General features: G+C 48.0%; 1 protein-coding gene across 2 annotated transcripts in view; it reads left to right on the top strand.

The window, feature by feature from the left end:
• CIST1 (colon, intestine and stomach enriched 1) overlaps positions 1 to 26,157 on the top strand; it is a 243,166-nt gene that overhangs the window by 4,666 nt on the left and 212,343 nt on the right. The window contains exon 1 of one of the 2 annotated variants that reach the window (XM_063916183.1): positions 403 to 523. The exons of the other annotated variant lie outside the window; for it this stretch is intronic. Coding sequence (XP_063772253.1) covers positions 451 to 523 — 73 coding nt within the window. The 5' untranslated portion in view covers positions 403 to 450. Of the gene's footprint in view, positions 1 to 402; positions 524 to 26,157 lie in introns of those variants that run through there. 2 annotated transcript variants of the gene reach the window in all.

Below are 26,157 nucleotides of genomic sequence, written 5' to 3'. Positions count from 1 at the left end.
CAAAACTCTGGAGTAAAAAGTCTGTGGCAGGTGAGACAGTGCCTCACCTGTCTATCTTTTCCGCACATCTCTTATCAAAACTCACCAAATTCCCAGGAGTTTATACTGCTGCACCTGTGTATAAATCTGGCTCTGATGCTAGCCAGTGCCTCCTGAGCCATTTAGCTCACTGCACGTCCCTGATTGAGTATGTTATAGAGTAACCATCTATGAATCATACGTTATAGCACAATAACAAAAAATCAGATTAATAAAGAGTGTGCTTAAACAATAATGAGCAAATTCCGTTGTTGGCCATATAAGACAACTATGCACTGCTCAAACAAAGAGTTAACAGCAGGTATAACCTATTCTCAGGTTACACCTGTTCATATCCTTGCCACTAGGATACACAGACGTGGTGAGAAGGTATTTGACAAACAGCTGCCAGACTATAAACCTGTCCTTACCATGGCTGAGCCTCACAGTCTCTCCTCACTGCTACTTCTGCTCCTGCTGACGCTGAGTGTCCCTTTAGCACAAGGTAATAATTCTCTCATTTGCTGTGTGACTAAGCAATGAAGCAGTTCATTAGAACAGTATAAAATACAACCTTCTGTCTATAGTCTGTGATCAGAAGTGGTTTTCATGCAGTTACAAATGATGAATTATTTTTGAGTAAATGATATGTAAGTTTATGTTTCTTCTTAGCATAAATACCATCAGTAACATCTTTTTTAACAATAAGCTGGACAGTGTTATTTGATTTCTATGTTTTAGTATCATAAAAAGTTTGTAATCTTAAGACACATATTTGGTGAAGTGAGTTTATACGATTCATGCCCTGCAGTAATCCTTCCACGAAACTTGGGGTAAATATCTTGTTTGCTTAGCCTGCATCTCATCCAGGAGGAAAGGGGATTTTATCTGTAGCCTGTGGCCTATGAGATTCAGCAGGTAAACGTACCCTACAGGAGAAATCACCTGCGGGGCAGGTCAGGGCTGGGAGCTACTGTAAATGATATGGCCTGCAGCTCTGACAGATGTGTAAATGTTATTTCAATTTAAAGAGCAATTTCCTTTTCAAGAAGACAACTTCTAAAGCAGTTATGCAAGAACTCAATCACTATACAGTAAGGAGAGAGTGTTCTACACAAATCATTTGCCACAAATATTAAACAAAATTGGCAGTATTCAAATAATATATCACGCCCAAGCTCCTTTCTAAAGTGATCCCCTTTATCATGCATATTGCGCCCATAGTAATCAGGTTTAGCTGCATAAAGGGTGAGCCTGCCTCGCTACCTCGGGGGTAGCAATCTGAAATGATGATTGTGACAACACAGCCGGCGTTGTGTCACACAGTGGTAAAAGACACGCAGCTACTTCCCTAGCCCTGGTCTGACCCATGGACTACACTGATTGTTGATCTGTATTTGGCTATGTATTAGGCAATATTGTATTATATTGTATGATGTTATTGTTACAAGGGTACAGTTATGTTTTCGATGTATATATATGAATGTATTGGTTATTGTGTTATAGTTTGTAAAATAATGTTTCCCCCCATATGACTGCGCAGATAACCTGTGTGTTTGCTGTTGTGTAGATACAGCCAGTGTCAGATGTCAGGCCATACACCCCCCTCATTCTTCCCCACACTGGATTCCAGGCCACACAATCAGATTAAGTAAGGTTACTTTAATTAACATCTATTGTGGCCTAGGGGACATGCCTGTACATGTGAAACTAGGTTTGCTCTATAACTGTCTGGGGGTGTCGCCTTATTGTAGGAAAGACAAAGGTTTGATAATAGCAAAGAGGGGACGTGAGACAGAGGGTGAGAGAGTGGCAGGAGACTGACTAAGAAGTAATGTTCTGTCAGGAGTTCCAGGAGGGAATTGTCGTGTAGAATTGGATCACAGAAGTGTGCTGAACTGTGTTATAACCTATTCTGTCAATAAACCACTGTTGGTTTTTCATCTACCACCGTGACTGAGTGATTTTGAACCCAATATCCTCACATTTGGCGGCAGCAGTGGGATCACTCAAGACACCAGCAGAAAGGTATAAACCACAGCAGGCAATGGATTCTGCCCCGCTATGCTACCGATACAGCAAGAAGGATCAACTACAGGACCTCTGTCGAACAAGACGGATTGAGTTTAATGCATCGGACACCAGAGCAGTCTTAATGGCAAAGCTAGCTGAATGGGACCAAGAACACCCTGGGCAGGAGGATGATGAGGACTGCATCCCAGAGCAGGCCGAGGGTCAAGGAACCACTGGAACTGCTACAACGAGCCCTGCACTGGCCGTTGGAAGTACAGATCAGTTGCGGGAGTTGCTGGCAGCCCTAGGACAAGGAGCATCAGTACTGGGAGCCGCATTGGGGGCGCAAACCGGTATAACCGCCCCGGCAGTAGCGGTAAGGCAGACATCCCGGCTGAGGTATAATGAGGTCCCACCTTTTGATGAGGTCAGTTCGGATATTGATACTCATTTGCAGATGTTTGAATCTGTTATGATAATGCATGGAATTGAGGCAACAGAGTGGCCTCGATATTTGGTACCTAGTCTGAGAGGGCGGGCACTGGAGGCATTCCATGCCCTGAGTCCAGAGCAGATCCTGGTATATGAGGAGGTACGGAGTGTGCTGCTTGCCAGATATGCGGTGACCGCTGAATCGTATCGCATAAAGTTCCGGTCTATGGCGCGGAAAGGAGATGTCTCATTTATAGAGTTCAATAACTTGCTGCGGAGGAACTGTGATAAGTGGCTGGCTGTGAAGAAGGCCCTTACTGTAGCAGACATTAAAAATGCTTTTATTTTGGAGCAGCTGCTAAACAAGATGCCTCCAGAGATCAGGGAGTGGGTGGCAGACCGGAACCCTACCACTCCGGAAAAAGCAGCACACCTAGCAGATGAGTTCACAGCTAACAGGCCTCGGTGGAGAGGTGCCAATACAGAGGAGAGGACAACCCTCCGACGGCCCCAACAGGATCGTGATCTACCATTGCTCCCCCACCGGCCGGCCCCAATGCATACCCCAGCTTCCCTAGCCAGAAATTCAAGGTCTCGGGGACCAGCGTCACCTGCAAGCCAACGCTGCTACAACTGTGACCAGGTGGGGCATTTACTTCGTGACTGTACACGGGTAAGACGGCCATTCCCAGGTACCCAATCTGCCATGTCGCGGGTGGCTGTGTGCCACGAATCATTTGGAACGGGCGAGGTGGACTACTTTTCTGATGCGCCAGAGGCGGAGGAGGTAGCATACCAAGTAGAGGTGGTAGCAGCTATTGGGAAATCCACCCCGGATAATATGAAGACCCACCTACAACCTGTAAAAGTTAATGGGAAGGAGCTGCAAGGGTTGAGAGACTCTGGAGCTTCTATCACCCTTATACGGCCAGAATTAATTCCCCCCTGCCAGATACTGAAGAAAAGGAAAGTTAAAATTTCCATGGCAGGAGGGCAGATCACTGTAATACCTATGGCAAGGGTACACCTGGACTGGGGCCTGGACTCTGGAGAAGTAAATGTGGGACTTTTGGATGGATTACCCACTCACGTCATTCTGGGCAACGATCTGAGTGCTGGATTGGCTAGTTACTTTGTGGGAGCTATCACCCGAAGCCAAGCACAGGCATTGGAGACAGTGCATGAGGACCCTCTCATGCCAGCACCAGGAGTCCCTGTGGAAGTGACAGCCACAAACCGTGAACCGTTGGCGGTAAGTAACCCTGTACCAGACTTGCCTGACTGTGATGAGAATCTGGGGGAAGTAGATAGGGTAGCCTTTAGGGAAGCCCAACGGACCGACCCCTCCCTAGCTAGCCTTTGCAGGGCAGCGGGACGAACAGATTGGGGGCCTCAGTAGTATCACATTATGTGGGAGGAGGGGAGACTGTACCGGGTGCCAGCAAAAGCAGACCCATTAGAGCCCGGGGTCCTAAGAAAACAGTTGATTGATCCACAGCAGTACCGTGCCCGGTTGCTGGCCCTTGCCCATGACATTCCCTTAGCAGGCCACTTAGGGGTTCGGAAAACCCGTGCCCGGCTGCTGCGACATTTCTTCTGGTCTGGGGTTAACCAGGAGGTAAAACAGTATAGAGAGTCATGTGAGGTCTGCCAACGCCTCGGGGGACCCCCACGCCGGGTTCCCCTACAACCCATGCCTGTCATAAGTGAGCCATTTAAGAGAGTGGCCATGGACATTGTGGGGCCTTTTAAGAAACCGAGCCGAACAGGAAAGAGATACATACTGACTGTAGTTGATTACGCGACTAGATACCCTGAGGCAGTGGCACTGGCATCCATAGATGCTGAACATATCGCCCAGGCTCTTATGGATATTTTTAGTCGCGTAGGATTTCCCCAAGAAGTAGTTACTGATCAGGGTACGCAATTTCAAGGGGAATTGCTGCAGACAGTATGGGACAACTTTGGGGTCCATCCCTTACGCACCACCCCTTATCACCCCCAGACTAATGGTCTCTGTGAGAGATTCAATTCGACCCTAAAGCAGTTGCTGAGGGCATTTGCTGAATCGGAGGGGGGAGACTGGGAGAAGTCCTTGCAACAGCTATTATTCGCGTACCGCGAAGTGCCGCAGGATTCAACCGGATTCTCTCCTTTTGAGTTACTATATGCCCGAAGGGTAAGGGGACCACTTGACCTAGTCAGGGAAAGCTGGGAAGGGTCATTTCAGGAACCTGAGGTTCCCATCTTGGAATATGTAGTCCAAATGAAGGAGAAACTGCACAGGCTGATGCAGCTTGCGCATGACCACACCCTGGGCGCGCAGGAAAGACAGTGCCGGTACTATAACCAACGAGCGCAGGACAGGGAACTAGAGGTTGGACAGAAAGTGATGGTGCTAGTACCTGCCCGAAAGCATAAGTTACAGGCGACCTGGGCAGGGCCTTATACTGTAGTGGATCGGCAGGGACGGGTAGATTACATTATTGCCCTAGACTAAACAGGGAAGCGGGTGGGTACCTACCACATAAATAGGTTAAAGAAATATGTCACCAGGGAGATAGGGGCGGTGGCAATCTGTTGCCCACCTATGGATGACCCAGAGACTGACCCCATCCCTGACATTCTAGCAGCCACCAAGAGGGACCTAGGAGTGGAGGCGGTTCCCATAGGCTCGCAATTAACAGAAACCCAGGCCCTACAGATGAGGGAGGTATTGGAAGTAGAGAGGCCACAATTCACAAGCAGGCCAGGGCGCACTCATGTAGTGTCCCATCATGTCAACACCGGGGAGGCTCGGCCCACTAGGCAACCCGCTTATCGGGTGAACCCCAGGGTGATTGATATGATCAAAAGGGAGGTCGATGAAATGCTGGCGCTTGGTGTTATTGTACCGTCCCATAGTCCCTGGGCCGCCAGCGTAGTCCTAGTGCCCAAGAAAGATGGCAGTACCCGCTTCTGCGTGGACTATAGGAGGCTGAACGAGGTGACAGTGACAGACGCATACCCCATGCCCCGGGTAGATGAGCTGTTAGACAGGTTGGGAATGGCACGCTATGTATCCACTCTGGATCTTAGCAAAGGATACTGGCAGATACCCCTTACCAGGGAGGCACAGGAGAGGTCTGCATTCAGCACCCCATTTGGGCTCTTTGAATTTACTGCCATGCCCTTTGGGATGAAGAATGCCCCAGCCACCTTTCAGCGTACCATAGATCACCTACTGACAGGGTGTCAGGACTTTGCCCAGGCATACCTTGATGACATAGCCATTTTTAGTCAGACATGGGAGGAGCATCTGCAGCATGTGGCCCAGGTGTTGGCACGGATCAGCAAGGCAGGGTTAACAATCAGACCTGACAAATGTCAGATGGGGATGGCAGAGGTGTTGTACCTCGGGCATAGGGTTGGCGGAGGCCATATTCGTCCAGAGCCAGCTAAAATTGAGGCCATCCTGAAATGGCCTCGGCCCACTAACCAAAAGCAGGTGCGGGCCTTCCTTGGAACAGCAGGGTACTACCGTAAATTTGTGCCCCAGTACAGCACCATTGCCAAACCCCTGACTGACCTAACAACAAAAAAATACACCCGACAAATTGACTGGAGCCCAGAGTGTGAGCAGGCTTTTTCCCAGCTGAAGGACATTTTGTCCCAATCCCCAGTGTTAGCAGCCCCCGACTTCCGCCGGCGGTTCATTGTGCAAACAGATGCCTCGGGTTGTGGAATAGGAGCTGTGTTGAGCCAAGTAGGGGAGGATGGTTGTGAACACCCAGTTGCCTTTCTCTCCCGAAAACTTATGGACCGTGAGATAGCCTATGCCACTATTGAAAAGGAGTGCCTGGCCATAGTCTTGGCACTCAAGAAATTGCAGGCATATGTGTACGGGCGCGAGTTCTCAGTGGTAACAGACCACAGTCCCCTTAGTTGGTTACAGCGCACTTCCGGAGACAATGGACGACTGCTGAGATGGAGCTTAGCCCTACAACTATACAATTTCTCTATCTCTCATAAAAAGGGCAGAGATCACGGGAACGCAGATGGCCTGTCCCGTCAGCAGGAACCAGACCAAGCGCCGAGCAAGCCCAGGAAATCCCTCGGTACAAATACCCAGGGTACAGGAGAATACCATTACTCTCAGCAAGCTTAAGCCACCCAGGACACCGGGCTTGGAAGTAGAGGGAGGAAATGTGACAACACAGCCGGCGCGTTGTGTCACACAGTGGTAAAAGACACGCAGCTACTTCCCTAGCCCTGGTCTGACCCATGGACTACACTGATTGTTGATCTGTATTTGGCTATGTATTAGGCAATATTGTATGATGTTATTGTTACAAGGGTACAGTTATGTTTTCGATGTATATATATGAATGTATTGGTTATTGTGTTATAGTTTGTAAAATAATGTTTCCCCCCATATCACTGCGCAGATAACCTGTGTGTTTGCTGTTGTGTAGATACAGCCAGTCTCAGATGTCAGGCCAAACACCCCCCTCATTCTTCCCCACACAATGGATTCCAGGCCACACAATCAGATTAAGTAAGGTTACTTTAATTAACATCTATTGTGGCCTAGGGGACATGCCTGTACATGTGAAACTAGGTTTGCTCTGAAACTGTCTGGGGGTGTCGCCTTATTGTAGGAAAGACAAAGGTTTGATAATAGCAAAGAGGGGACGTGAGACAGAGGGTGAGAGAGTGGCAGGAGACTGACTAAGAAGTAATGTTCTGTCAGGAGTTCCAGGAGGGAATTGTCGTGTAGAATTGGATCACAGAAGTGTGCTGAACTGTGTTATAACCTATTCTGTCAATAAACCACTGTTGGTTTTTCATCTACCACCGTGACTGAGTGATTTTGAACCCAATATCCTCACAATGATACCACGCCCATCAGCAGAAACAGAACAGGTGTGGAAGGGGGCGGAAAGAATTGAATACCGCCTAATGACTCTTCAACAGGCAACAGCATCTGTACACTAAAGGGGAAATTCAATTAGCAGTGTTAAATTACCGCAGATAATCCCCGGGGGCTAATTCAATTAACCCTGACAGCAGACAGCATCGTAGATTTTTTTTTCGCTGGCCCGATGCAGGAGAAAAATTGCGGTAATGGACCTATTTTTGCTATCACAAAAACACATGGATCCCAGAACTCCTGGATTCATGTGTTTTCATACAAAAACTGGTCAATCATCGCATAAAAAAAACAGGCCTTAATTGAATTGCTTGATAACACCATTGGGCAATACATTGTGGTAAATGCCCATTTTTTCATGCTGTAATTTGCCACAATCACTTGAATTCACCCATAGTGTGTTATTTAATGCTACAGTGGGTCCTAAGTTATAAGGGATCGTAGCACCAGGCAGTCTAGCACTGGGTGCACAAAGTCACAAGCAGATGCATATACAGTAGTTACAATGTACTGTGGGGGTCATTCCGAGTTAATCGCTCGCTAGCTACTTTTTGCAGCACCGCAATCAGATAGTCACCGCCCACAGGGGAGTGTATTTTTGCTTTGCAAGTGTGCGAATGCCTGTGCAGCCGAGCTCTGCAAAAACATTATGTGCAGTTTCTGAGTAGGTCTGAACTTACTCAGCCCTTTGCGATCACTTCAGCCTGTCTGGTCCCGGAATTGACGTCAGACACCCGCCCTGCAAATGGTTGGACACGCCTGCGTTTTCCCAAGCACTCCCAGAAAACGGTCAGTTGACACCCATAAACGCCTTCTTCCTATCAATCTCCTTGCGATCAGCTGTGCAAATGTATTCTTTGTTAAATCCATCGCTTAGCAACGACCCGATTTGTACCCATATGATGCGCCTGCGCATTGCGGTGCATGCGCAGTAGTGACCTGATCACTGCGCTGTGAAAAACGGCAGCATGCGAACAGGTCGGAATGACCCCCTGTGTCACTATCTGTACAAGCAGTACTATTTGCTTGTTATTTTGATGGTACTGAATATTGACAATTATATTTCCTCATTTATACTGTATATAAGCAGTCCATTTAGTTAATGACAAACTAGACTGAAAATTGAGCCCCTATTTATCAAAGGGAGAAAAGTCCTAAATCTTGCGAAATTGTCTTTTAATTGTATATAGACAGTTTTCCAATTTTTCAATCTCTGTAGCTGGAGTTTATTAGCCGGTTATTGCTGGTGGTAGCCATTGCTGCTGTCACATATTTACCAACGACAGCTGCGTTACTGTACATGTACCACTAGGGGCTGGCTGGCAACTTTTAGCCTGGGGGGCAAGTCCAGAGCACTGACCCATAAGTAATGGCGCCATCTTAAATGGAGGTTTTTTGTTTAAAAAATATTTATTAATAAAAAAAAATTAGGCCTGGTGTAAATTATCCCAAAGATACTTTATTATAAAATTGTCAGTGCGGCCACGGCTTCAGCAGAGCTGTGTAGTGCAGGGGTGGCCAACCAGTCGGAGGCAAAGAGCCAGAAAAGATCTGTAGTCAAGGGTAAGAGCCATATCATGCGCACACCGAAGGCACCAGCTACATACTGTATATGCCCCACAGTGCCAGATACATACATGTCCCCATATTGCCAGATACATATATGTCCCCACAGTGTCAGATACATATATGTCTCCATAGTGTCAGATACATACACTGCTCAAAAAAATAAAGGGAACACTAAAATAACACATCCTAGATCTGAATGAATGAAATATTCTTATTAAATACTTTGTTCTTTACATAGTTGAATGTGCTGACAACAAAATCACACAAAAATTATCAATGGAAATCAAATTTATTAACCCATGGAGGTCTGGATTTGGAGTCACCCTCAATATTAAAGTGGAAAAACACACTACAGGCTGATCCAACTTTGATGTAATGTCCTTTAAAACAAGTCAAAATGAGGCTCAGTAGTGTGTGTGGCCTCCACGTGCCTGTATGACCTCCCTACAACCCACACAAGTGGCTCAGGTAGTGCAGCTCATCCAGGATGGCACATCAATGTGAGCTGTGGCAAGAAGGTTTGCTGTGTCTGTCAGCGTAGTGTCCAAAGCATGGAGGTGCTACCAGGAGACAGGCCAGTACATCATTAGACGTGGAGGAGGCCGTAGGAGGGCAACAACCCAGCAGCAGGACCGCTACCTCCGCCTTTGTGCAAGGAGGAACACTGCCAGAGCCCTGCAAAATGACCTCCAGCAAGCCATAAATGTGCATGTGTCTACTCAAACGATCAGAAACAGACTCCATGAGGGTGGTATGAGGGCCCAACGTCCACAGGTGGGGGTTGTGCTTACAGCCCAACACCGTGCAGGACGTTTGGCATTTGCCAGAGAACACCAAGATTGGCAAATTCGCCACTGGCGCCCTGTGCTCTCCACAGATGAAAGCAGGTTCTCACTGAGCACATGTGACAGACATGACAGAGTCTGGAGACGCCAAGGAGAACGTTCTGCTGCCTGCAACATCCTCCACCATGACTGTTTTGGCTGTGGGTCAGTAATGGTGTGGGGTGGCATTTCTTTGGGGGGGCCGCACAGCCCTCCATGTGCTCGCCAGAGGTAGCCTGACTGCCATTAGGTACCGAGATGAGATCCTCAGACCCCTTGTGAGACCATATGCTGGTGCGGTTGGCCCTGGGTTCCTCCTAATGCAAGACAATGCTAGACCTCATGTGGCTGGAGTGTGTCAGCAGTTCCTGCAAGATGAAGGCATTGATGCTATGGACTGGCCCGCCCGTTCCCCAGACCTGAATCCAATTGAGCACATCTGGGACATCATGTCTCGCTCCAGCCACCAAAGCCACGTTGCACCACAGACTGTCCAAGAGTTGGTGGATACTTTAGTCCAGGTCTGGGAGGAGATCCCTCAGGAGACCATCCGCCACCTCATCAGGAGCATGCCCAGGCGTTGTAGGGAGGTCATACAGGCACGTGGAGGCCACACACACTACTGAGCCTCATTTTGACTTGTTTTAAGGACATTACATCAAAGTTGGATCAGCGCGTAGTGTGTTTTTCCACTTTAATATTGAGGGTGGCTCCAAATGCAGACCTCCATGGGTTAATAAATTTGATTTCCATTGACAATTTTTGTGTGATTTTGTTTTCGGCACATTCAACTATGTAAAGACCAAAGTATTTAATAAGAATATTTCATTCATTCAGATCTAGGATTTGTAATTTTAGTGTTTCCTTTATTTTTTGAGCAGTGTATATTCCTCCACAGTGCCAGATACATACTGTATATGCCCCCACAGTGCCAGATACATATATGTCCCCATAGTGCCACATATGCTCACACTGCTAGATACACATCTCCCCAGTGCCAGATATGCCCACAGTGTAAGATACACGTCTCCCCAGTGCCAGATATGCCCCCAGTACCAGATACACATGTCCCCCCAGTGCCAGATATGCACCCGCTGCCAGATACACATCCCCCCAGTGTTAGATACACATGTCCCCCTAGTGCCAGATATGCCTCCAGTGCCAAATATGCCCCCACTGTCAGCTACACGTCTCCCCAGTGCCATATATGCCCCCACTGCCAGCTACACATCTCCCCAGTGCCAGATATGCCCCCAGTGCCAGATACACGTCCCCCCAGTGCCAGATATGCCCCCAGTGCCAAAAACACGTGAAACACATGTCCCCCAGTGCCAGATACACGTCCCCCCAGTGCCAGATATGCCCCCAGTGCCAGAAACACATGTCCCCCATCCCCCCAGTGCCAGATACATGTCCCCCAGGGCCAGATATTCCCCCAGTGTAAGATACACATGTCCCCACACTGCGCACCCCCCAAGTGCTGCTCACCGCTGCGCTGCTGCTCTGCTCAGTCTGCTGCTTGTGAGGGGAGGAGAGCGCAGCGTGCGCCTCTGCTGCCCCTCAGTCTCCACTCTCCAGCGGCGTTGATTATCTCTAATTAGGTGCCGGTCCATGAGCCAATCAGAGTTCGCGGACTGGCAGCTAAGACTCTTGATGGGCTGCCGGTCCGCGAGCTCTGATTGGCTCACGGGCCGGCATCGGGCACTGAAGACTAGGGCAGCGGGAGGCACCGCGGGAGCTTACGAGCCACATGCAGAGATAGAAAGAGCCGCATGCGTCTCAAGAGCCGGGGGTTGGCCACCGCTGGTGTAGTGGAAGGTGGCAGCCGGCCCGTGACCCTTGGCAGTAGCGTGGCCCGGGGGGCACATGGCACCCTGCCCCCCGGGCCAGCCCACCTCTGTGTACCACCAGCTACCCTCCTATGCTAGTGCCTCCTTAGAATGGCAATGGCTATGGTGATACACAAGAAGAAATGCATTATTATTATTATTATTATTATTATTATTATTATTATTATTATAAAAAGTGTGTTTCTTTATTCAAGTATATGCATTTTTTTGTTGCAGAAGATGAGTGGGGCTTGTCCTCTCAATATACCTTTAGACTGCAGGTGATGATGCTTAATTGTTTCTTTAAAAGTAAGAAAATTAGTAGTTATTGTCTGGTGATCACCAATGACTAATATACTGTAGTACACAAAAAAAACTGTATATGCCCCACAGTGCCAGATACATACATGTCCCCATATTGCCAGATACATATATGTCCCCACAGTGTCAGATACATATATGTCTCCATAGTGTCAGATACATACACTGCTCAAAAAAATAAAGGGAACACTAAAATAACACATCCTAGATCTGAATGAATGAAATATTCTTATTAAATACTTTGTTCTTTACATAGTTGAATGTGCTGACAACAAAATCACACAAAAATTATCAATGGAAATCAAATTTATTAACCCATGGAGGTCTGGATTTGGAGTCACCCTCAATATTAAAGTGGAAAAACACACTACAGGCTGATCCAACTTTGATGTAATGTCCTTTAAAACAAGTCAAAATGAGGCTCAGTAGTGTGTGTGGCCTCCACGTGCCTGTATGACCTCCCTACAACCCACACAAGTGGCTCAGGTAGTGCAGCTCATCCAGGATGGCACATCAATGTGAGCTGTGGCAAGAAGGTTTGCTGTGTCTGTCAGCGTAGTGTCCAAAGCATGGAGGTGCTACCAGGAGACAGGCCAGTACATCATTAGACGTGGAGGAGGCCGTAGGAGGGCAACAACCCAGCAGCAGGACCGCTACCTCCGCCTTTGTGCAAGGAGGAACACTGCCAGAGCCCTGCAAAATGACCTCCAGCAAGCCATAAATGTGCATGTGTCTACTCAAACGATCAGAAACAGACTCCATGAGGGTGGTATGAGGGCCCAACGTCCACAGGTGGGGGTTGTGCTTACAGCCCAACACCGTGCAGGACGTTTGGCATTTGCCAGAGAACACCAAGATTGGCAAATTCGCCACTGGCGCCCTGTGCTCTCCACAGATGAAAGCAGGTTCTCACTGAGCACATGTGACAGACATGACAGAGTCTGGAGACGCCAAGGAGAACGTTCTGCTGCCTGCAACATCCTCCACCATGACTGTTTTGGCTGTGGGTCAGTAATGGTGTGGGGTGGCATTTCTTTGGGGGGGCCGCACAGCCCTCCATGTGCTCGCCAGAGGTAGCCTGACTGCCATTAGGTACCGAGATGAGATCCTCAGACCCCTTGTGAGACCATATGCTGGTGCGGTTGGCCCTGGGTTCCTCCTAATGCAAGACAATGCTAGACCTCATGTGGCTGGAGTGTGTCAGCAGTTCCTGCAAGATGAAGGCATTGATGCTATGGACTGGCCCGCCCGTTCCCCAGACCTGAATCCAATTGAGCACATCTGGGACATCATGTCTCGCTCCAGCCACCAAAGCCACGTTGCACCACAGACTGTCCAAGAGTTGGTGGATACTTTAGTCCAGGTCTGGGAGGAGATCCCTCAGGAGACCATCCGCCACCTCATCAGGAGCATGCCCAGGCGTTGTAGGGAGGTCATACAGGCACGTGGAGGCCACACACACTACTGAGCCTCATTTTGACTTGTTTTAAGGACATTACATCAAAGTTGGATCAGCGCGTAGTGTGTTTTTCCACTTTAATATTGAGGGTGGCTCCAAATGCAGACCTCCATGGGTTAATAAATTTGATTTCCATTGACAATTTTTGTGTGATTTTGTTTTCGGCACATTCAACTATGTAAAGACCAAAGTATTTAATAAGAATATTTCATTCATTCAGATCTAGGATTTGTAATTTTAGTGTTTCCTTTATTTTTTGAGCAGTGTATATTCCTCCACAGTGCCAGATACATACTGTATATGCCCCCACAGTGCCAGATACATATATGTCCCCATAGTGCCACATATGCTCACACTGCTAGATACACATCTCCCCAGTGCCAGATATGCCCACAGTGTAAGATACACGTCTCCCCAGTGCCAGATATGCCCCCAGTACCAGATACACATGTCCCCCCAGTGCCAGATATGCACCCGCTGCCAGATACACATCCCCCCAGTGTTAGATACACATGTCCCCCTAGTGCCAGATATGCCTCCAGTGCCAAATATGCCCCCACTGTCAGCTACACGTCTCCCCAGTGCCATATATGCCCCCACTGCCAGCTACACATCTCCCCAGTGCCAGATATGCCCCCAGTGCCAGATACACGTCCCCCCAGTGCCAGATATGCCCCCAGTGCCAAAAACACGTGAAACACATGTCCCCCAGTGCCAGATACACGTCCCCCCAGTGCCAGATATGCCCCCAGTGCCAGAAACACATGTCCCCCATCCCCCCAGTGCCAGATACATGTCCCCCAGGGCCAGATATTCCCCCAGTGTAAGATACACATGTCCCCACACTGCGCACCCCCCAAGTGCTGCTCACCGCTGCGCTGCTGCTCTGCTCAGTCTGCTGCTTGTGAGGGGAGGAGAGCGCAGCGTGCGCCTCTGCTGCCCCTCAGTCTCCACTCTCCAGCGGCGTTGATTATCTCTAATTAGGTGCCGGTCCATGAGCCAATCAGAGTTCGCGGACTGGCAGCTAAGACTCTTGATGGGCTGCCGGTCCGCGAGCTCTGATTGGCTCACGGGCCGGCATCGGGCACTGAAGACTAGGGCAGCGGGAGGCACCGCGGGAGCTTACGAGCCACATGCAGAGATAGAAAGAGCCGCATGCGTCTCAAGAGCCGGGGGTTGGCCACCGCTGGTGTAGTGGAAGGTGGCAGCCGGCCCGTGACCCTTGGCAGTAGCGTGGCCCGGGGGGCACATGGCACCCTGCCCCCCGGGCCAGCCCACCTCTGTGTACCACCAGCTACCCTCCTATGCTAGTGCCTCCTTAGAATGGCAATGGCTATGGTGATACACAAGAAGAAATGCATTATTATTATTATTATTATTATAAAAAGTGTGTTTCTTTATTCAAGTATATGCATTTTTTTGTTGCAGAAGATGAGTGGGGCTTGTCCTCTCAATATACCTTTAGACTGCAGGTGATGATGCTTAATTGTTTCTTTAAAAGTAAGAAAATTAGTAGTTATTGTCTGGTGATCACCAATGACTAATATACTGTAGTACACAAAAAAAAGTTCAACAGATGGGGGGTATCCAATGAAAATAAAATAGTGGTACAATCATTTAATGTGGTAAGTTTCATACCTAGCCTCAATACGACATATGGCATGAGATGCCCAGCACCACTGAGCGGCTCCAAGTGGGGTAGCTTACCATGGGGGTTATTCAGAGATGGATGCAGCCGCGAGGTTGCTCGCAGCGGCCACGTCCATCTGGTCTGTGAGTTAATGTCGCAGTGCAGCACCCGTCTCCTGTCACTGAAGAGGAGTCAGCACTTTGGTGTCACACCTTGACGTGTGACAACCGGGTGCGGGCCTCGCCCCCCACCCCCGTTGTGATGCCACTATATACAGATTCAGACTCATTCGCACACAGATGTAATAATTTTGCACGTCAAATTAATCAGTGCAATCTAGCAAAGTAGTTTTGTCTTTTCCAGCTGTTTTATGTGTGCGAATAAGTACAGTTTGAGCGAATAATATGCCTGGGCCCTTTTCTGCTGAGAGGGGCTATTTGGTGCCACTTTTAATATGGTGCATATTTTTTTTTTTAGAAAAACCTTCATATACTTTTCTTTGTTATTTTAGAAATATGGGTAATGTCCAACCTTTAGATCCTTTCCTATTAGCTTGTACTGAAGGGGCAAACATATTAGGCTCATTGGGTCCATACCAAGATGCAAAGTACTGTAATAGAGGAAGCTATCACTTTGCTTGTAACTATTCATTGGTACGGGCTCTTTAGAGGTCCATGTCCTGATAAGGGACATTTAGTAAATTATATATTTTTATCATTAAATTATATTTAATGGGGCAAAATTCAGAATAATGGTAAATATGTCCCAATGACTTCTGAAAAAAATTGTAATTTGTGTGGGCACATATTGATGTTAGAATATGACAAGCACAGATGATGGAATATGGACAGTAGTGAGAAGACCCTCTGCAGCAAAAGGGTTAAAATCGGCTGTTCTTTATTGTTGTTGTTAGTATTTCTATTTTCTGACTTTTTAAAAAAAAAAAAAAACCTGCAACTGGGTGAAGTATGCACAGAGGCTCCCTGAACTGGCCTCACTGGCCTGGCAATCGGTAAGAGTGCGCTTACAACTGCCAACCGGCAACACCAGGGAACTGTGCATCTATCAACTGCTCAGGTGATTTTTATATAGATAAAATGGCAATTGATTTTGTAGGATAATAGATGATGCTAGTATATATTTCGCACCAGATTAAGGTTTTAGGGGCCTATTTATCACCATCCGCATCCAGGATGCGGATGACAGGTGATAAAATTGCCCAAACTCGCACTGCGATAATTGATTACATCGCAGGGATGTATCAATTATCACATGCAGGGGCAGAGCTTCCGGTCAAGCTCTGTCCCTGTGATGACACTCCACAGCATCATCGGGGTATTTTTCGGAAAAAATACCCTGATGTCCTGCTGCGCATGCGCCGCCCCCGCCGACATCGCCGCTACCCGGTCGCCCCCTCCCCCCCTTGTCGCAACTACCCCCACGCTCTGCAGACCCCCCTTCCCAGCAGGATAACTTACTCACTTGTCCAGGCAGCAAGTCCGCGCTGCTTTTGCTGGGCTGCCGGGGCGCCGCATCCTGTGTGCTGCAGTGACCCCCGGTGCTGTAAAGTGCGCTGCCGCTTTGCGGTATCCGTTTGGATGGTCAACAATGTTATGGACGACAGTCATTAGGTCGACCACTATTGGTCGACATTGACATGGTCGACATGGACACATGGTCTACACATGAAAGTTAGACACATGAAAAGGTCGACATGAATTTTTCAAATTTTTCTGCTTTTGGGGAACTTTTCCATACTTTACGATCCACGTGGACTACGATTGGGAACGGTAATCTGTGCCCAGTGCAGCGGAGCGAGGTACCTTGCCCGAAGCATAGCGAGCGAAGCGGTGCACTAATTGGGGTTCCCTGTCACTTTACGCAGAAAATGACACCAAAAAAAGTTAAAAAACCCCATGTCGACCTTTCACGCGTCGACCATTTCCACGTGTCGACCATTTGTCCATGTCGACCATAACAGTGTCGACCAACAGTGGCCGACCTAATGACTGTCGACCATAACATGGTCGACCATTCATACCGGAACCCCACTTCGCAGCGTCACTTTACTGTACCGGTGTCACATTGCAGCACATGGGGTACCCGGCGCTCGGCAGCACTCACCGGAGCAGCGGACACCGGCTCCCTGGACAGGTGAGTATGGGTTTTGGTTTTTTTTTATTTTTCTTTTTACACTGTGATCAGCTTGTGTGTCTATTGGACACACATACCTGATCACTGGAGCCGGGTTCCACTCAGCTTTCTCTGTCAATAAAAATAATGTTAATAAATAGGCCCCTTAGACACATAAATTAAACATAGATCCATATATTGATCCCTATATCAAAAATGTCAGCCTGTGTACCAAACAGGTCAAGACGGGAGATGACTCTGATACCCCTTTCAGACTAGCATACATTTTCCAGGTAATTGCACGTGAACGCGCATCAACCCGGGATTTTGCTTAGTCTGAAAGCGTCCTGCTGGAATATCCCAGGTCGAGCATCCCAGCATTTCATTCCAGGTCGCAACCTGGATTGAAGCTGGAATCGACCCGGGATGCGTGCAGTGTGAACGGGTAAGCCGGGTCAAGGCCGCATCCTGTAGCGTCGGCGGTGATGTCACCAACCTGGAAATATGCTGGGTCGCGCCGCAAGTCTGAAAGGGGTCTCAAGCCAGGTCACACTCGGGAAGCGCCCGTGTACAAATTCTTGGGTGCAACCTTGCTCAGCTAATCTGAAAGGGGTATGAATGGAAAAATAGTTAAAGCAGAATTATTTATCCGCAATGGGAGCATAGACTGCAGTTGTGTATTACTTAGTGGTGGCAACGAAAAATAGAACATCAGTCTGTAAAAATATAATTTCCAATAATAATGCACAACGCTTTGCAATACACAGAACAGAAATTGTCTCGCTTTATAATGCAGTTATGGGAAGAGATTTACTGTAAGTCTCTTCCCATTGCTAGAAAATCATTTTGTAAACAAAGTTTACTGAGGATGCACTTTTCAACCAGGAAATAATTTATTTATTAAAATGCTTTTTTAAATACAGTAAATAAAAAAGACATATAAGGCCATATCAAATTAAAACAGTTAAAAAGATTACACTTGGCTTATATTAATAAGCACATATAAAAATTCTCAACTCATGATGCATTATTCGTAGGCAACATCTGGATGTAATATGCTGGTCCAAAGGTTAGTAACATGTTATCAATGTCTCCAATTTGTTAAAGAAGTCCAGAAGTTAGCATAATTGTTAGTATCTCTAAATTAATATTGCTATTGATTTAGTTTATCAGTCAGCTTCACATTCCATAAACAGTTTGTCACTGTCTTGATGTTAAGGTTAGGGTCACACTTTCTGTATAATCCTTATGGTTTAATGCCCATCCATCTCCCAGTTACTTGTGGGGAACACAGTCCTCATACATCTTTTGCTGCTGGTGCTTACTATTGCTTATTAGGAGGAGCAGGTGTTGTGCTTACAGGTCCGTGTTACTCCACAAATCCAGTAGTCTCCAAAGCAGTGTACCCACAGAGAGTGTGACATTGTGTCAGTAGAATGATACCTGTAGGCAGCAAGAAATGATTTGCCCGAATGTATTAAAATATAACCGTAAGGACAGGGTCATTAGTAGTGTCATTAGCAATCCCTTCACTACTTCATTGGGTACCTTGCATGAGTGGTTTTGCAATGTGTTCCATAGACTACAATGGGCTAAAGCCATCTCAAGATGACATTAGCTGCCAGCACCAAGCTACGGAATGCATGGCCTTCAGGGCTGCTTTTGCTTGTAAGAAACATCAAACAACAACCGTTACAGTATCTCTGAGGGAATACATATTTGCGCGTAAACCCCACACACACACACACACACACACACACACACACACACACACACACACAAAAAAAAATGGGTGCTTTTGGTGGGTATGGATCATGAAATATACGTAACAAAGGTCTACAGTCATTAGGTCGACCAATATTGGTCAACATGCATTAGGTCAACTGGGTGAAAAGGACAACATATGAAAAGGTCAACCTGACAAAAGGTCGACAATGTAAAAATGTCGACACATGAAATGGTTGACATGATAAAGTGTTGACACAAAAAGGTAGACACGTAATTCTTACTTTTTTTTGTGCCGTTTTCACTGTCAAAGCATGTGGAACCCCAATTAGTGTACCGCGTCCCCTTACATGCCTCGCTTCGCCAGCCATGCTTCGGGTTTACTATTCCCAATTGTAGTCCACGTGGATGGTAATGTATGAAAAAGTGAAAGTGCTAAAAAACAAAACAAAAACTGTGGCGACCATATGTGTCAATCATATGCACTGTCGACTTTTTACATGTCGACCTATTGTCCATGTCGACCTTTTGACTATGTCGATGTACTGCATGTCGACCATTAGTGGTCTACCTAATGGCTGTCACCTTTACATGGTTGACCTAGAGCCCGGTGGATATCCCACAAATAATTATTATTGATAAACCAGACCCTAGCAGTAACTTTTATACCTATACATTATGTTCTTTCCCTATAACTCATGTTGAAATACAACCTTCTGTGGATGCTACCTATTATGTTACTAATGGACTTTCCTTAAAAGTATAAAAAAAGCGCTTTAATTAGCGTACTGTGGTTATGTCTTTATTTTAAATAGACATGTCTTCACTTCATCCCGTTCCACCCCCTTTGAAATCTAACCCCAACATCTTGAACATCTTGATCTGTACACCAAGGAACGTTGCTAAAATCTACGAGATGCACATGTGAAAATTGCTGTTTGGCGTTGCACTATTTTGTGATTCAGATATTGCCTCTACTCAGTTTCTTTCTTTGTTTTTCTTCTGATTAGTTCATAGTAACCTACATGCAGGGCCGCCACCTGGGGGGAGCTGAGGGCACAACTGTCCCAGGCCCTTTCACTGACAAAGAGTGGAGGGCTTGAGCCGCATGCTACCAGCTGCTCCCCGCTACTGAGAGAGCCCCCACTCTAAGCATTGAAAATGTCACTCCCAAAATTGCCGCAGCCTCAGAGGAGACAGTTATTTTAAATGCTAGAGGCACCGGACATTTTGGGATGCACATTTTCAAAAGGTTGAAGGAGGCTGGGACCACAGACCTGTGGGGCATAGGGGTAATTTCGCCCCCAACCGCGATACACTGCGGCTCAGACATTTGGGAAGTATTCTGCGGGGACTTAATATCGTGTCAGGGAAATTACTGTTGGGGCTTATTGTGGTGCATATATATGATTTTTAACATTTATTTATTTATTGGGGGGGCCTCCACAATTTCTGATGGCAACCCTGCCTACATGCACATTTTCCTAGACATGTGGGGGTATGTTTATGGAGTGACAGCTTCTCTGCAGGCTATAGTACTAATTTTAAGAGCATAGCCCAGTGTGTTTCACATTTAATATTAGTGCTGCTTTAAATTTGGAGCTCAACCTACCAAATAAATATACACTGCGGTGTTCTTGTGGGACAATGCAGTTCTCTTCAGGATAACTGATTTTGCACAGTTTCTAAGAATAATGTTAGAAAGTATGGAGGAGAGCTTTGCCTTACTGGTTTCTCCCCTCTTGATGAGCTTTCAGTGTCTGTTGAGAATGTCAAATCCCAGTATGAAGCTACAGTACATCACTGCTGCATCATCGATGGTCTATGGCCAATGTTGAATACTTTAACCATTGATGGTGGAGAACCACATGGTTCCCTGCCATTGATGGTAAAGACCAACCAAATATTTCCCCCCCCTGTATATTGTGTCTGGACACTGAGCATAGCTCCGCCTCCTGACACATGTGAAGCCCCACCTCGAGTCACTGATTGGCCCACAGTCCACTTCATATTAAAGCAGGGATAACCATCGATGGGTGAAATCATTGATGGCTCCCTAGCAGATAGTTTTATACCATTGATGGTTGCTATCAATTGTGCCATCGATGACAATAATCGATGGATAACCCACCGATGGCCATCCCTACCCGACGGGACATTTCAAGAGAGGAGGGGGCCCGTGGGCAGACTCCAGATGGGCCCCCTTCTCTCCGCGGTACCGTAGGCTCCGGCATTGAGCCTGAGTCCACTGCACATGCGGAAGTCTCTGGAAACATGGCGCCTGCCATGGTCCAGAAACTAATTTCTCACTGCGCATGCGCAGTGGCCATTTTGGGACAGATTTTTCCCACTGTTGCTGCGGCTTCAGCACCCGTCGTGGGACTCCGGAAAGGTGAGTATAAACACAGCATTGGTACAGTGTATGTGGTGTGGGACCCCCTGTACCCAGGGCTCATGTGCACCACACACATTGCACCCATGGTAGAAACGTCAATGCACTCATTCAGCAATACATATCTAAAGGCCCATACACACGGTGAGATTTGGGCTATGCCCGATTCTCACTATGCGACAGGGGCTAGGTCGGCATCACAAGCACATAACGAGTGAGCTTGCGATGCTGATTATGTGCGATTTTGGCTAAGTGTCAGTGACTTGCCTACACAGTCTATCTAGGCTTGCGATGCCGACCGCGCATCAGCATCGAATCAGGATCGCAAGGTGACTTTCACCTTGCAATCTGCACTAACTTTCTCTTACGTCCTAGAGGATGCTGGGGTCCATTTTAGTACCATGGGGTATAGACGGTTCCGCAGGAGCCTACGGCACTTTAAGACTTTTTAACAGTGTGAACTGGCTCCTCCCTCTATGCCCCTTCTCCAGACCTCCGTTTAGAAAATGTGCCCGGGAGACTGGATGCACACCAGTGGAGCTCTACAGAGTTCTGCGGAAAAATACTTTGTTAGGTTTTTTATTTTAAAGGGAAGCTGCTGGCAACAGCTTCCCTGCTTCGTGGGACTTGGGGAGGGGGGGGGGGGGGGAGTAGGAACCAACTTCTCAGTTAGTTTAATGGCTCTGCTTCCGCTGACAGGACACCATTAACTCCTGAAGGGTACTGAACACAGCCCTTGCCTGGCTGCTGCTCACTCCCGCAGCACTGCCGCCACCCCCTAACAGAGCCAGAAGTCGGAAGGCTGGTGAATATTAACCGGAGACCTGTAGAGAGGGGCCCTGCACAGCAACATGTCCCTCAGCACAGGGTGCAGGGCGCGCGGGGGGGGGGGGGGTGGGCACGCTCTGAGGGGCATGATAAATCCTTACTCTCACTGGCAAAATGTACATACATGTGAGCTGCTGATGTACACTACAACCGCCAGTATAAATATTACTGTGGCTGAACTGCACCATTACAGGGGGCGAGGCTTCACCTCAGAATTGCTTGTAACACTCAATTGGCGCCATTTTCTCCTCACAGAGATGCCGGAGCGCTGATCCTGCAGGCTGCTTCTCCTCACACATCGCTGATACAAGTACCAGGGTGTTATAGAGGGGGAGGGGAGCACATAATTTATTGAAGTCTGCGGGCTTCACATTGAATATAAAGCGTTGTTTTGATATATATATGTATATTCATTGTATGTAATACATATAGTGCGCATGGTGTGGACTGGCAATTCCCTCTGGGTCCCTCTGACAGACGTTAGTGTAGGTCTGTCCCTATTAGCTCCCGTGTGTGTGAGTGGTGTGACTGTACACGCGTGTACCATGTCTAGAGAAAGTAGTTCCCCAAAGGAACCCATTTTGGAGGCACAAGAGTGTTCTGAGCCTGTGTGGGTGAGAAAGCTGCAGAGTAATATGGCTAAACTAGCAAGGAAATTCTCTGAGTCTGAAGAACAGACAAAGCATTGGAGACAGTCTGTAGAAGATGCTTTATTTGCTGATTCACCTACAACATCCACTCGGGACCCTTCCAGTTCCCAGAAAAGGTCCCTGGCCCAAATTATGTAAAGGGACACCGACACAGATTCCGACACTGAGGTCGACACTGGGGATTTTAGGAAGGGTAGACTCCAAACTGGCTAAGAGCATTCAATGTATGATAGTCGCTATAAAAGAGGTGTTGGAATTTCCTGACACACCACCTCCACCTGAGGAAAAAGATTATTTTAAATTAAATAAAAAACAGGTGGTGACTTTTCCAACGTCTAAGGACTTATATACATTTTTTGAGGAATCCTGGGCTAACCCGGAAAAGAAATTTGCTATCCCTAAAAGGTTACGGGTAGCATACCCTATCCCTGAAGAGGATAGGCGTAAGTGGGAGTCACCCCCAATGATAGACACCTCAGTCTCTAGGTTGTCAAAGAAAATCATTTTATCTTCCCCAGGGTCAGCTTTATTAAAAGAACCTGCTGACCGCAAATTAGAGACCACTTTAAAGCAGTGACGTGCGGTGAGGTCAGGGCCTGGGGAGGCACTGCAGCTAAACCCCCCCCCCCCCCCCACACACCGAACAAAAAAAAAAAAGTGCAGTCCCCCCCACACCACTAAAACCAGCACCAGGCAGAACCAGCCAGGGGGGATAATGCAATAGCAGGGGAGACACTCAGTGTGGGGTCCCCCTGCCATGCCATTAAACACCCCCCAAACCAGTCAGCCCAGGGCTGGAATTCCTCGGAAAGTGGGGCCCCCCAAAAATCAAAATGGGGTCCCCCCTCCAGAGCAACAACCAGCACTGGGCTGATAGCCCAGTGCTATGCCCCGCACCCCTGGTGGCGGTGGGTGCGGGGTTCATTGTATGCTAATACTGTTCTTTACAGATGGCCTACAGATCACAGCAAGCCTGCCCCAGCATGCTGGCACTTGGAGAACCACAAGTGCCAGCATGCCCGAACATAAAGGGCCCGCTGGCACCTGTAGTCCACCTACAAAGAATAGTAATATTGTTCTTTACAGGTGGCCTACAGGTCCCAGCAAGCCTGCCCCAGCATGCTGGCACTTGGAGAACCACAAGTGCCAGCATGCCCGGACATAAAGGGCCCGCTGGCACCTGTAGTCCACCTGTAAAGAAAATATAAAAAAAAAAACACGACACATTCTTTAAAAAATCCTTTATTAAACTGGGTCTTCACCTGGGGGCGGCGGCCTTTAAGCTCTTTTGCATGGCCGTCGCCTTCCCAGGGCTTACGGCGTCTTCACCTGGGGGGGCGCCACCTCCCCAGGGCTTCTGGGGTCTTCCTCCTGCGTCTTCACCTGGTGGGCGGCGGCTGCTAAGCTCTTTTGCATAGCCGCCGCCCATCCAGGACTTCCACGACGTCGTCACCTGGGAGGCGGCGGCCTTTAAGCTATTTTGCATGGCCGCCGCCTTCCCAGGACTTCCAGCATCTTCACCTGGTGGGCGGCGGCTGCTAAGCTCTTTTGCATAGCCGCCGCCCATCCAGTACTTCCACGGCGTCTTCAGTCTGTAGGAGCTCTTCTCCGCTCCTCCTCCGCCGTCGGACTGACAGCCGCTGCCTCGCGCTGACTTATATAAGTCAGCGGGAGGGGGCGGGGCGATGACGCGGCGAGCCATGATTGGCTCGCGGCGGCCATCTTGAATTTCAAAAATGACGCTGAGGCGCCATTTTTTAAATGGGTACCGCTTCCGCTGCCAAACTCTGCACAAGGAGCCTGAAAGCCGCGTCCCGCCGCCGCTACCGCCGCCCGCCTCTCCGCCGCCAGCACCTCCGCCGCATCCCGCACCTCCGCCGCCCGCACCTCCGCTGGTACCGACGCCCACACAGTGATTGACAGCGGATCCAGTGACGGATCCGCTGGCCAATCACTGTGGCTTCACTCACAGGGACGTGCTTTCATAGGTTGAAAGCACGTCCCTGTACGAAAGCGGCACCACTAATGGTGCCGTTTTCCCATGTTATTTCAATGGGCTTTTCCAGCCCATTGCTAGGCCCCGCCTGCGCCCGTCCCCCGCTCCCCATATTTTTCCCAATCACTACTGGAGGCACCACGATCGGTGCCTCCCAAACTGATTTTAACAGATATAATGATAGGTAAAATAATAAAGAAGATACTTATGTGTCATAAGTATCTTCTTTGTATTATTTTACTCATTAATGACAGGGGAGGCACTGCCTCCCCTAACTGCACGTCCCTGCTTTAAAGTCCATCTATGTTGCTACGGGTACATTGCTCAGGCCCACAATTGCTTCTGCGTGGGTAGGTAACGCAGTCGAAAAGTGGGCAGATAACTTGATTGTTAATATTGACACGGTCGATAAAGATGATATGCTGCAAATTCTAGGTCATCTCAAAGACTCTGCAGGTTACTTGGTGGAGGCTATGAAGGATGTAGGTTTACTGGGCTCCCGGGCCTCTGCTATGGTGATTTCGGCCCGCAGGGCGCTCTGGATTCGCCAATGGAATGCTGACGCAGAATTCAAAAGAAATAGAGGCGCTCCCTTACAATGGTGAGGCCCTCTTTGAAGAGAAACTTGATGCCATGATATCAACTACTACATCTGGTAAGTCAGCATTTCTGCTGTCAGCAGCTGTACCGGCTAAAACAGTATATCATTCTCATACTTTGCAGTCCTTTCGGCCCAACAAGTACAAAAAGGCTAAAACTACCCCTTTTTTCACAGGAGAAAGGGAAAGGAAAAGGTAGAAAACCTACAACACCCTCAGGCTCCCAGGAGCAGAAGTCAGCGACTACTTCTGCAAAAGCCACAGCATGACGCTGGGGCTCCTCTGCGGGAGTGCGATCGGGTGGGGGCCTGTCTACTATTTTTCAGCCAGGTCTGGCTTTGCTCAGACCTGGATCCTTGGATTTTACAGATAATATTCCAAGGTTATAAGTTGGAATTTCAAGACCTTCCCCATGCCGATTTTTCAAATCAGCCTTGCCAGTTTACTGCTCAAGACAGCACAAATGTCCTGAACGCAATACACAAATTATGTCAAGACAAAGTAATTGCCTTGGTTCCTGCCAAACAAAGGAACCAAGGCTTTTATTCAAGCCTGTTTGTCGAAGCTGGATGGCTCGGTCAGACCGATTTTAAACCTAAAATCTCTGAATCTTTATTTGAAAAGATTAAAGTTCAAGATGGAATCCTTGAGAGCGGTGATTTCCAGCTTGGAAGAAAAGGAATTTCTGGTGTCAGTGGGCATCAAGGATGCTTACTTGCATGTCCCCATTTACCCGCCACATCAAGCATACCTGAGGTTTGCGGTTCGGGATTGCCACTACCAATTCCAGACATTACCGTTCGGGCTCTCCACGGCTCCGAGAATAT

The sequence above is a fragment of the Pseudophryne corroboree genome, chromosome 1 (assembly GCF_028390025.1).
Source record: "Pseudophryne corroboree isolate aPseCor3 chromosome 1, aPseCor3.hap2, whole genome shotgun sequence".
Classification (NCBI taxonomy): Eukaryota; Metazoa; Chordata; class Amphibia; order Anura; family Myobatrachidae; genus Pseudophryne; species Pseudophryne corroboree.
This window is presented reverse-complemented; position numbering and strand designations above follow the sequence as displayed.